General features: G+C 40.0%; 1 protein-coding gene across 1 annotated transcript in view; it reads right to left on the reverse strand.

Annotated features, from left to right (window-relative positions):
- The window catches only part of IGF2BP2 (insulin like growth factor 2 mRNA binding protein 2), a 380,650-nt gene that overhangs the window by 241,095 nt on the left and 126,493 nt on the right, over nt 1-13,062 (reverse strand). Inside the window, exon 4 of the mRNA XM_085648719.1 lies at nt 7,741-7,792. Within this exon, the coding sequence (XP_085504845.1) occupies nt 7,741-7,792 (52 nt within the window). The remainder of the gene's footprint in view (nt 1-7,740; nt 7,793-13,062) is intronic.

The raw sequence follows: 13,062 nt of genomic DNA on the forward strand, positions 1-13,062 counted from the left end.
TGTCGGACGGAGAAAAGCCTCCGTCCGACGGTTCGTACCCGGTTTCTCCAGGATCGTAATCGGCACCATAATGCATTGAAAATTCTGTTAATGAAGCCAAGGTGGGGCTATAATTGTCATATAGAAGGCGAGTGAACTACAAGGTCCACAAAGAAAAGACAGCAGAAAGAGGAGAATACCTATTAAAACTCAAGAAACTCAGCAGAAAAATATATAATTTTATAATGCACCAACAATACATTTGTTGAGTTCACCAGAATTTAATATGTTGATTGCCAAGATCTGGTGGCGTGCACTGGTGTGTGGTGGGAGTATTCCCTTACAGAAAAGTCTTTAGTACATTTACCGAGGCACTCTGCTAATTAAATATCATTCTTTTAAAGTCCTACAAAGAGAAAATATTTTACTACCTGAATAAGTATTAGGATCGCAATGACTCGAAAGTTATTAATACTGATTAGTCCAAGTCGGTCAGGATGTGAGATTTGGATTCAAGACATGCACCAGGATCACTCATTTGCTGGCGGTGACGAAGAGTCTTCACTTCATTATTTTCAAAACCCTGTACAATCCCCGAAAGATTCTATCTGACTAAGCAGCGTGGAAGACAATAACATGAAAGATGTTCATTCCCTCCAGGAAACCTGGACACTGACAAAACTGTAAAAATGTGTCCAGTGAACTTTGGATCCTGCTATTGGTCTAATTGATGTATAGTTTCTGGGATGATGGCGACAGGTTTATCTACATCACTTTATTCTGCAGCCTGTCTTCTTCAAATTGTGAATGTCTTACACACTAGGCTCTACACCCGGGATGGGGAAAATGTCAACTCTGCTACATGCCTTTACAAATGTTTACCTTTGACTAAAGACAATTTGAACAAATGTCTGTGCACAATTTCTAGTACAATGCTGTCAGATTTCTAAAGGTTTTTCCAAGTCCTAATATTTTGTAGACAACTGTCGACCTGAAATTATCAGTTTGTTCTTATTCTAAGGCTACTGAACCACATCACCACATTCACTCATTTTCTATTATAATCGTGATCAGGATGACTTTTGATTAAGTCAGTTTTGCCATCATTCAGATTTTTTTAGGTGGGAACGTCTATCCTATTTATTCACCCAGAATCCTGTTTTTTTCAATGGACAATCTCATTTGGTAGTCCCCCATGAGCCCAGGATATGTATAAAGGTTTAGCGGTTACCTGTACCTGAAGATTTAATGGAGTCATAGCAATACCCTCTCTCCACCATCATTATAAAGTCTTTTAACAATAGCAACTCCTCAAAAGCCTTCAGAAGAATCTCCTAGGAGAAGGGGCCTTCACCTGAGGTAATGGAAGGTCCTTTGCTTTGATCGAGAAGGGATTTAAATCCCGTTCGGTGCTTTTTTGATTCTTATGCTGATTTCATATACTGGAAAGATTTCCGATGGGTTTTTAGTTAAATTTCAACCTGTCTGTACCCGTTTTTGGTCTATCTTACAAACTAAGCGATAGTTACGAATTTGTTATCAGAGAACTGAAGGACCTAATTTTGTTGAAAAAGAACAAACTATGCTTTCGGAAATAGCATGTCTTGATGCCACACTTCAGGGTGTTGATTGTCCACAGTTTGTAAAAGATAACTATAGCTGCTAAAGCTCACTCATCTTTTTCATTCATTTGTGAGATCCTAATTTTTCTTTTGTGAATCGCACACAAACTACATTTACACTCATACCAAATGTTTTCTCAAAATCCCCTCAAATTCTGTTCCAGAATGATAAGCAGAAGAAAATGCGACCGTTAGCTAGTAGAACTGCTTGTCGCCAGTCCAGTGTTCCCTTCCCACTTCCTTTCCTCCTCTTACTAACCATAAACAGCTGCAACCTGCAATAGGTGTTAGTGGTTCTCAATGTTGGCACCCCAACAGGGTTCTCTTACACCACTGCCTTTACGAATAGTGCTGACAAGCAAGCAAAGAGTCCTCTGCAAAGCCCTCAGGATTGGAGGCATTTGCCAGATTGACTGCACAAACACAGTCTTAGCTGAGGGGCGAGCATCCCACTTGGTCAGACTTCATAATTTTGTCACAACTTCTGCATTGAGTCACACCAAACTGCTTCCTATCAGGAGGATGGGAGATGTCTGGTGCCCTTCAAAATTGACTCTGTCCTTTAAACACAGGGCACCTCTGCTGTCATCTAGCCCAAGTGTACCATGAAAACGAGGCTAAAATAAAGTTAAGTGAAAAACCATGTTTTATCAAGTCATGTCAGTTGGCATAAAATGAAGTTAGTAAATCAGTACGGGATATACTGCAAATGTGATATTTATGGGCTAGTAATGAGTATTACTATCATTAAGATAGTCATGCGGACGTTTTCGAATCTGAAAGAAAACTTCCAAAGGCAGCCAGTAGGATTTTAGACCTTGAAGCTTTCAGGCACATTTCAATAGCAAGTTCATAAGAAATGCCGACTCCTCAATATGAATAATACATTGTCAATGGTTCCGGCTGTTCAGGTGACATTGGAGAAAGAGGACGCTAAATAGCGAAGAAGAAAAGTGAAGCCAAGAGAATCATTAAGGAAGAAAGAAAAGCAGGGATTAAACAATGAAGTGGAAAGAAGGAACAGAGAACAAGGAAAGAGGTTAAGAAGAAATAGCAGAAAAAATGATGAGAATGATGTGAAGGGATAAAGGCAGGAGAAGGATGATGAAAAGTATCAGTCTGGAAGGATGAAGGGATGGCTTGAGGAAGCTGGGTATAGAGAAAGTAAGGTATGTGCAAAAGAAAGAAACCCTGAAACAATGAGTGAAGAAATTGATGAAGAACACAAGGAAGAGATGAAGAAGTGGGATGCAAAGGATACTAGCTAGTAACGGATGAAAACATTCAAGGAAAGGATGAGAAATATGCCTTTAAGTAAGTACGGAACACTTACAAAAAAAAAAAAAAAAAGAGCAGGGATGGTAAAGAGGAGTTTTTGGGCACCTGCATTTGTCCATCACTGATTGGCTCAAGACTTTCCACATTACTATATGTAGACAATGCCTGCTGGTCTAGAAAACACAGACAGCCTAGAGAACCTACAAAACTCAAAGAATTATGCAGACTCAAAGGGTTAGACAAGAATGCCTCCAAAACTAATGATGCTTAAACCTCAAAATACTCAAGAATAACCTTACGTTAGATGGTTTGTGCCCCAAGAGATACAATACTCTGTATACCTGTGGATACAAATATCATCTGACCTAAAAGGGAAAAACGAAATCACTAAGCCCAGATCTCTTCTGGCTCAGCGCAAAGGCACAACCATATGTTTTTACAAGAGATCATGCAGATGAATGACTTCCCCCAGTCACCCAATATTATCATAGAAGTTTAAAGAGCTCAGTGCAAAAATACTTCATTATCTAGAGGAGAAATTTGAGGATATTGTAAAACTACAACACTATCCTCATGCGAGATTTGTTTCCTTGAAAATGTCTACATCAACCGATCAGTATTGAAGGACCTAGGCATTAATGGTAGTTCTACTCTAGCCAAACTCCGACCACTGTTGCATTGGGTACAGGTTGGGGGGACCCCATATTTAAGCAATTTCAGAGAATATCTACAGAAAGAACAGGGTCTTGCTGGCAAGAGGTCACTTGCTGGGTGAGGCATATTCGTGGTGTGGCTAAGCAGATATGCATCCCAGAGCTGTGGTTAAGCCTCTACTCTCTTTTGTCTGGTATGAGGACTAAAATGAACAAAATAGTCAAAGCTACAGCTACAGGAAAGTCTGGTCAGAAACGCCAGCAAGGGCTCATTCACCCAAAGACTGCTCCTAAAGGAGAGAATATCAAAATGTAAGTCTTGATGGGAATAGACTGAACCACACTTTACGTTTAAATAGTTTTACATTTAAATGAATTTTTCCCCGAGAAATGAAGTGGCTACAAATTGATAACTGTGTTGACAGAAGTGACACAAAGAGAATAGTTAAAAATCTGATAACTCTAGCAGATATGTGGTGTTTGCCATCTCACGCCACCTATTTGCTCCCTGGATGACACCAATCTTTGAACCCACTGCCATTTATAAAGCCCAGTCTTACTCTATAAGTGCTGCTGTTATTTTGCTTCTTCACAATAGCATAATGAGATGTTTTAAATGGTACTTTTTCATCACAAGTGTGGTTATTTGATATGTTTTATTGCATCTTCCAGTTTTATGGGTTGTAAACCCGAAATAAAGTTATTTTGACTGACTGGCTGTGTTAAAGTAGATGTGCACGAAATGAAGAAAATTCAGACACAGAATTTTGCATTTTGTCTCCATATTTTTGGTTTCTTCACTTTTGATTCTGTAATGAGAAATCATTTGGGAGGCTGTGTTCCTCTCCAATTACCTTCTGTTAAGGAGATAGTGGCAGTCTTTCTCTCTCTTTTAGTCTCTAGAGTAATTTTTCATGACCTCAATTGGGGCGGACAGAAAAGTTCCATGCACTACATAGGAGTCTCAAAGTATCTGAGTTAGCCCTGCACCAATTGTGCCTAGTTTACGACCAGACCATATATTCAGATTTTAAGAGGGAACACCCCTAATAAGAAAAACACACATTAGAGTCATGCTTGAAAGTCGAGGAAGGGAACAAATTACAAACAATAGAAGGAAAGACGTTTTTTGTAATTGGTGATTTGGTCATCTGCAGAAAATCTACACGCGATGGCATATTGGCCAGTTCTTGAGAACTGCAGAAATTAAATATGTATACATGTTTACTTCTGCTAAAGTTGGATCATTAACAGCAGTTCTAAACAGGATCAGAGTGTCATAACTGAGGAAACAATCCAGTTTTGGACATATAACCAGTTCTAACTTCTTGCAACCAGGCAAGAAAACTGTGAGTTGGGATGGTATGCATACCGATGACTTAATTCACAAATTGTGTTCTTCCATTGTGAAGACTGCCCCCAAACCAGTTTGATTTCAACGTGTAACAGACCCTTCCAATTCTGCAACCTTTCTACCAACATTCAGGGAAAAGTTAGATTGTTAGAGCCTTCAGCTTCAGAAAGAACCTTTACCTATTTTCAAGTTTGGTATACAAAGTATGTGTGGAGCAGAGATAGTAGAAAATAAAGAAAAAGAGAAAACCTGTCAACTGTGGTCCTTCGAGCTCACTTTGGAATGTCTCCTTGCTTTCCTGTCAATTGAGTGGCCCAAAACTGATCCATCAACAGGCCCAGATTGTTGCCCTTAGGTACAAATATGAGACCAGTACTCATCCGCTGGACTAAGGGGAGAAGGGCCGGTGTGAAATAGTCTCTCATTGTTGCAGCACAGGAGGTGAGATTTGAGTTTTAGGAGTCCCTCTTAGAAGGATAAGGGGCCCATTGGAGGGACAGAAAATAAATGGTAGTAGAACTTCAGCAGCCCCCTACTACTTGAAAGATAATGGTTCACATGTCACGCAATACTGGAGAAATACCAGCAGCCAGGAAAGGTGGGCAGACCATCCCTGTGCTGGTCGGCCCTTCAGCAACCAAAAGACAGACCCTCCCTTCATCTACTCTACCCTCTCAATCTGTGGAGGAGACATCTCTCTATGAAACACTATTCCATCTACACAGAGATGATGTGCAGGATTAGACACAGAATAGGACACATGCTCTTACTTCCATAAAGATGGCTCCGCCTCGAGGCTGATGGAACACTGGGATGTGCGAGAGCTCCAGCCTCGTTTTACATGGTGGAGTACATGCACTCATGCACCTTTGATTATGTGAATGAATACAAAGGTTCCACTTTAACTTACAATTTTACAAGTAATGCTTATGAATGTTTTTTGGAAAGATTTTACAGTCGCACGGCATGAATATTTAATAAATAAAGCAGAAAGGGGAACCCAGTGTTAGTGAAGAGAAAACTGATAAACAAAACCATGCATAACAGTGGGTCATATACAATGTACACGAAATAGCAACCGCAGACACACAAAACCAGAGTTGGCCAAACCTGCTACATAATAATTAAGTTATTTTGATCTCTGCTTATTGCGATAAGGATCGTAGACCGGATTCAGTGTGAAAGGGAAGCGATCAGCGTCACGATCAATAGGCTTTATTGGTAACAACAGTACTATGTGGGTCAGTTAAGATGCCTACCTGTTGCTATTAAAAGATCAAACAGATGATTACAGACTGTACTGTGCAAACTGAGGGGTTCACAACTATCAAATAGGTGTACAAAAACAGAACAAAAAGAAGACCTATAATTGTCCCAGACATAGAAAAGGCAAGAGAGTCAAGAGCGGATCTCTCTGCCCATGTGGTTCTTAACCTTCTGACTTTGTAGAGCGTCAATGAATCACTCCTGGAAGCAGAATCCCTAGCCCTACCAATTTCTATGATTTGGACCTCAAAAAACAACATACAAAAATACAGAACCCAGTATACATAAAAAATACACGTCTTATGAAACTTTATTTAATACACACACAAAAATTGACATTTTCATTTTAATGAGAAGGTTGAAGCTATTCACAATGTGGTTTTATTTCTAAAGGCGAAGCGATATGTTAAACTTCAACATATTGTTTTGCTGTAAATATACCAACTTCATTTTTAGCCTCCACTTTCAAATTCATTCACATTTACATAGCATTTTATAATGTTCAATTTTCCATTTTGCCTTTTGATGTGTATGTAGATGTGTGTATGAGAGGATGTGGAATAAAGGCTAGAACAGTTGACTTCGAAGCTGGGGAACCGGGTTTCGATTCTCGGCAGGGACACTCAACATCCTGTGATTCTGGGAAAATCACTTAATCTCCCCCATGCCTACCAAAAAATGAATGTGTCTATCTATAATGCAACTGGTGCTCATGTTAAGCGCTCCGATATCTTCGGGTCGAGTTTGCGCTATATAATACTCTCCCCCAAAAATTGGTCTGCTAAATCAAGACCGAGTCTGTTTAATTAACGACTACAAGGTCAATCATCATGGAGAGGATTTGTTATAGCAAGTCTTGGAATATTCTGGACCCTATTATCAAAAACCATTTAGCTGTGCACACCAGTTCATGTTCCCAAGGCATCATTGAAAGAAGATGGTTGTAAAGGAATGTTTATTCAGGACCTTGATTTTGATGGGAAACTGTGCATTGTGTCAAACCCCTATAAGGCACCAAACACAGACTAGGATCTTTTAAAACACTCAAATTCATCATAAGTTGAGATCCTGCCAATAACATGTAAACAATGTGCCTACCACTCCTTGAGGGAGACAATGAAGCAACGTGCAGAGCTATTTGAACATGTTTCAAATAGTTTCAGGTGCCAGCACAGTCCCGTAAAATATATAAAGTACTGCTGTTTGCAGGCCTGGTGTCCTACATTGTGCAAAGAAAGCGGAATCAGGGGTAATCAAATTTAATTTTGTGAAAATAAATAATTCATGGTTCTAACCATCAAGAATGAATAGGTTTTTCTGAGTGATTTCCATTGCAGAAGGGAACACAAGAAACTCAATAGGGCAATACTGCAATTAAAATTGGTACTCTACACATTGTGCTTGATAATTGGAACCAACATTATATTTTTCATTCATTTTATAAGATTAGACTATGAAATATAATGCTATATAGTAAATTACTGATAATAGATTCTAGTCATCAGACAAACATCTTAAACTTGGATTGTCATTTAAAGATTAGTTATATGTGATAATACTTTTGAAGTAGTTGGGTCATTTATCTTACCTTGTTCTACATTTTCCACTGTCCCATACTGAGCTAAAAGTCCATCTAACACCTAAAAAATAAATAGATGTATCATTCCGGGTGAACATAAGAACAGTAAATTGAAACATAACTCATCTGCAAGAATGAAGCGCCAATTTAACTCGCACATCACTGTGTGTATTATCTACATAGACCTTATATCATTTGCATGGTTATTGGTGAACTCGCCACATTGTTGTTAGTGTCGGTCCTACAAGAGATTCTGCATGTTACCTTCTTTTTGCACAGCCTGTGGTTGATCAGATTCACCGCAAGGGAGGAGGTTACTGCAGCTGTTTCAGCTTAAGTGAACCTCATTGCCTTTTTTTCACAATGTATCTTTTGTGCTACCCCATCCTTCTGTTTCAGCCTATAGCAATGCCCCAATGGGCCGTCCTATCTTTGAGCACGACTGACCATTGGAATTTAACCAGGTGCATAAAATTAACAGTTTGCACATTTAAATCCCCAATCCTGATTGAAGAAAAATTACAACCACACTAATTCTGTCGTTGTGTTCTAGGTCTTGTTATCGTGTGTTTCTTTACTCAGGCCTGCAAAGGGTCGCAGTTTGGTAAGTAGCTTATGGTAATGGAATGACATCCAAGTCTGTGTTAACTTTATGCTAGAATTCCATATGATCTCTTTTTAGTAACTTGTACATGGGATTGCATTTCTTTATAGTGAATAAAGAGTTTTTAACAAAAACACGGTCAGAATTTTATATGTGGAAAGGGCATTTGCAAAAAGGGAATTTCTGCAAGTATGCTACTTGTTTACAAATGTAGAGTCAGGGTGAAATTGTGGGCACTTCTGGGTGAGACCACCTGCAGGAGTTAGATGAACATAACACATTCCTAAATTTGAGGTTATTCACATACCACTTACAAGTAGTGTTCCACAATAACAAATGTACTCTTCTCAGAGGCAAGAGTAACAGTGTTATCTTGGTGAGAAAAAGGGTGGGTCTCACCTCCTTTATACTGGAGACAGAGGTTTCTCCATGGGGCAATATAAAAGTATAAAAAAGTTAGATCTGCAAATGCACATCAGCATCAGATTTAGACGCTCAGTGCCCAATTCACAAACCTATTTCTGTGTGTTTGCTTGAACAGGTTAAGTGGCCCTTTTTTACAAATGCAAATCCAATTTTCCAGTTTAGTAACAATGCTTTTGCACTGCTCACAAAGAGTTGTTCTTGGATTACATTTTTTAGGCATGAACTGCTAGAAAGCAGTCTCCCACCTCATCTCTTCTTAGCACAAACTGCACTCCTCTCTTAAGGGTTTTGACAGCAGTAGTTTCTCAACATCACTCTCTGTTTAGTAAAATCTGTGAATTTTTGCCTTAGAATCTTCCCTCACCATTCTACCTCATATCAACCAAGTTGTGAAGTGGGCAAATGATTTTCTCCACACTACAAAAAAAAATAATAATAAGGAAACCAAGAATCTCAACTCCCATGACCACCTGAAAACTGCTTTTCAGGCTTGAGTTTTCGAAAGGCTACACTCTGAACACTATGTCCCCGCTTAAGGTTCTTTTGCATTCAGAAGCCATACTAGTCTCAGAAATTAAAAGATTTGCCGACTTAACTCCCACTTAAATTGTGATGCCTGGGCTATAAAATTATAAACCTCAAAATACCAGTTATATAGATAGATAAAGATGATAAACTCAAAAATGTAAGGAAAATGTACGATTAAAGCATAATTTGAAGTTTGCAGCGCACTGTGGGTAAGACAACTTTATGGGTTCCACGCAAGACGCCGCCTTGGACTCACCTGCATGATGAGTTTTCAGAAATGTCTGGGTTTAGTAGCTTTTCCTGGGTGGCCGCAAAGCACTGGCCCAATAATCGCAAATAGCCCACTGCCAAATCACATTTTTGGGACAGGAAATGTTGATGTCTCCACATTGCATTTTGGGGCCTTTCCTGCAGGGAGAATTAGGCCTCCCCACACAAATTAGATACCATTTTTATCGAGAGACATGGGGGAATGGTAAATGGTGGAAAACTGGTGGCTCTCCACAGATTCCAGATGCTTTCCTGACAGAAATGTGAGGAAAATCCATGCTTTAGCAAAAGTTTGAGGTTTCAAAGGCTTCTGGGTTGGAAAACCTGGTGGGACCAGACTAATCACCCCACCCTAAATTCCTCTAAGTGTCTAATTTTTAGAAATATGCAGGTCTGCTAGGTTTCCTTAGATGCCGTCTGAGCTAGTGATCAAACTCCACAGCTAGCCACATTGCAAAAAAGGGTCCCTTTTCAGTGGAAAAATGTAATGTATCAAAGTTGCATTTTTGGACCTTTTTGGTCATGTGTCCTAGCCCTACCCATACAAGTGAGGTACCATTTTTATCTGGAGACTTAGGGGAATGATATGTAATAGGAAATGTGTGGCTCCCTGCAAATTCCAAAACTTTCCATCACAAAAATGTGAGGAAAATGTATTCTTTTAGTCAAAGTTTGAGGTTTTCAAGGGCTTCTGGGTAAGACAACCTGGTGATGCAAGTCACCCCACCCTGGATTCCTATAGGTGTCTAGTTTTCAAAAATGTGCACGTTGGCTAGGTTTTGTTAGGGATCTGCTGAGCTATGGCCCAAAATCCACAGCTACCAACATTGAAAAAAAGAGTCAGCTTTGAGTGGAGAAATAGGTGTCCATGTAGCATTTTGGGGGCTTTTCTGTTGTGGGTCCTAGTCCTACCCACACAAGTGAGGTAGCATTTTTATCGGAAGACATGGGGGAACGCTGGGTGGTAGGAAATTTGCAGCTCCTGACAGATTCCAGAAATTCTCCTCACAGAATGTGAAGAAAATATGGGTTTTTAGTTTGAGGTTTGCAAAGGATTCTGGGTAAGAAAGTCTTGTTAGAGCCACACAAGTTACTCCAACATGGATTCCGCTATGTGTCTACTTCCAAAAAATGAGAAGGTTTTCTGGGTTCCGTAGGTGCCACCTGAGCTACAACCCAAAATCCACAGCTACCCACATTGAAAATAAAAGTTCTGTTTCCAGTACAAAAAAGTTGATGTGTCTATGTTGGGTTTTGCTCCTGTTGCGGACACTAAGCCTACCCACACAAGTGATGCTTACTTTATGAGGAGATATGTGAGAATACAGAATAGTAGAACATTTGTTATTATCAGCTGTATTTCTCTACATGTGTGCCTTCCAAATGTAAGCCAATGTGTAAGAAAGAAGACATTTTGAAAAATGCCCTCTGAATCACATGCTGGTATTGCCACCCACAAATTCTGAAATGTAAAAATAACCACTGCTCCTAAACTTTGTATCAGGTGCCAATTTCGAAAACCAATAGGTTTCCTGGATACCCATTTTTCAATCTTTATACTTTACCATATGAATTGCTTTATTTCCAGTACACAATGAAAACCCACTTTGAGGTGCAGTTCAGTTGTTGGTTTTGGGTAACCCTGGTTCTTGGGAAACCTACAAACCCTATATATCCCAACAACCGGAAGGGTCTACCAGACGTAATGGTATATGGCTTTTGTAAATCAGCCATCGTGACAAGTTACAAATGAAAACACTGCCAAAAATTACTGTTTTTTTGTCCTAATCATTTCCAATGTTTTATATTTCAACAGTTAGTTTCTTTGGGAAAACCTTGAGGGATCTACCCAAAAGACCCTTTGCTAAATTCAAAATGTTAACTACCTTTCAGAAATCTGTAGCTTTCTGGGATCATCCATGGGTTTCACCCTGGTATCCACCACCAACAGGAAGAAGGTTGAAAACACAAACATTAGGAAAATGGGCTACTTCTTTACAAAATGCCAAAACAGTGCTAAAAAAAAAGTTTTTTTGTTTCAGTTCTGCATGTTCCTGAAAGCTGGGACGATGGTGACTTTAGCACAGCAAGTCTTTTGTTGATGCACTTTTTAGGATTTAAAACAAATGCTTTTTTGTGGAGCACTTTTTTCCTATTTTTCCCCAAAAAGCTTAGGTATATTTTGGCTATTTTCTCAATCCCTTCCAGGAGAATCGACAAACTCTGGGTACCTTTAAAATTTGCAGGACGTTGAAAAAAAAAGGATGCAAATTTGGCGTTGAGATCTTATGTGGAAAAAAGGTTAGAGGCTTACCGATGTACTATAACAAATAGGCAAATAAGATCTTCGCATTAAAAGGGGAAAAGGCTTAGCAGACAAGGGATTAAGGACATTTAGAACATTGGAATGTGGAGCACTCCATTGTAGACAATGGAGTGCTCCATGCTTCTACAGGCCGGTAAAGGCCCGCAGAGCAACATTCCGATGTTTTACAAAAGCTTCTCGAAGCTCGAGGGGATTTAAATCCCCTCGAGCTTCGAGAAGCCTTTGTTTAATTTATTAGAACATTCTGCCCTCTAGTGGCAGAATGTTCTAATAGCCTTATAGCCCTTCGTAGCAGGGCTATACTGCTATTAAAGTCCCGCTGCTTTTGTTAAAGCCCCTCGCCATCGGCTCGGGCCTTTAACGCTGCAGCGGGCCTTTAATAGCCGGTATGGCCCGCTCCGGCAGGCTATAAGGCTATATTGCTTTTTACCTCCAGTGAAGGTAGTAGTTATGTCCAGACACTCAACTGCACGCCTAATCACAACAGCAAAGGATTCACTCTCTTCTATAAGGAATACAAAGGATGACTGCTCCCTACACCACACACTACTTGCTAAGTACGGAAACCCTCTCATACTCAAAAGAACCATTAAGTAAATCGCAAACCTGTCCATCAATTATATATAAGGTGAGGAAGCAAGTGTGTGTCATATCTTGCCCTATCCCGCCAGATTACTGAATAAGAAAGCCCTGGTGAATATATAGAATAACAGACTCTTGATAGTCAGAGGATTTGATCCATCCGGATAAAACCAGATTAATGCCTCACAGTTGACGAGAATCTGTATTCTGCCCTCTCGCCTGGAGCGGAAACAGGCCACTACTGATTGGTTATTAGGTATGCCACTCTTTGTCAATCAGCATCTGTTTCCATAAACTGGCACGCCATCTTTAGGGTGTCAGGGGTGATGAACTTTCGCCCTCGGTACATGGGATAGGGTGAAACTCTGGCACACCAACGCCATCATGGGTGAATGGGTACATGGGTGAATGAAGAGTGGCCCAAACAATTACAACTAGAGAGGGACGCAGCTAGGATGCCTCTCTCTCCCCCCGGCTGCGGCACACTTTCTGAACCCTCTGGTGTGGGATCCAACGATGCGCTGGCCGACAGGAGTCTGTCATAGGCAGATGCAGGCAGCAGAACCTTAGTTCATTATATTTTGACTGCTTTACA

This window comes from Triturus cristatus, chromosome 3_2, assembly GCF_964204655.1.
Source record: "Triturus cristatus chromosome 3_2, aTriCri1.1, whole genome shotgun sequence".
Classification (NCBI taxonomy): Eukaryota; Metazoa; Chordata; class Amphibia; order Caudata; family Salamandridae; genus Triturus; species Triturus cristatus.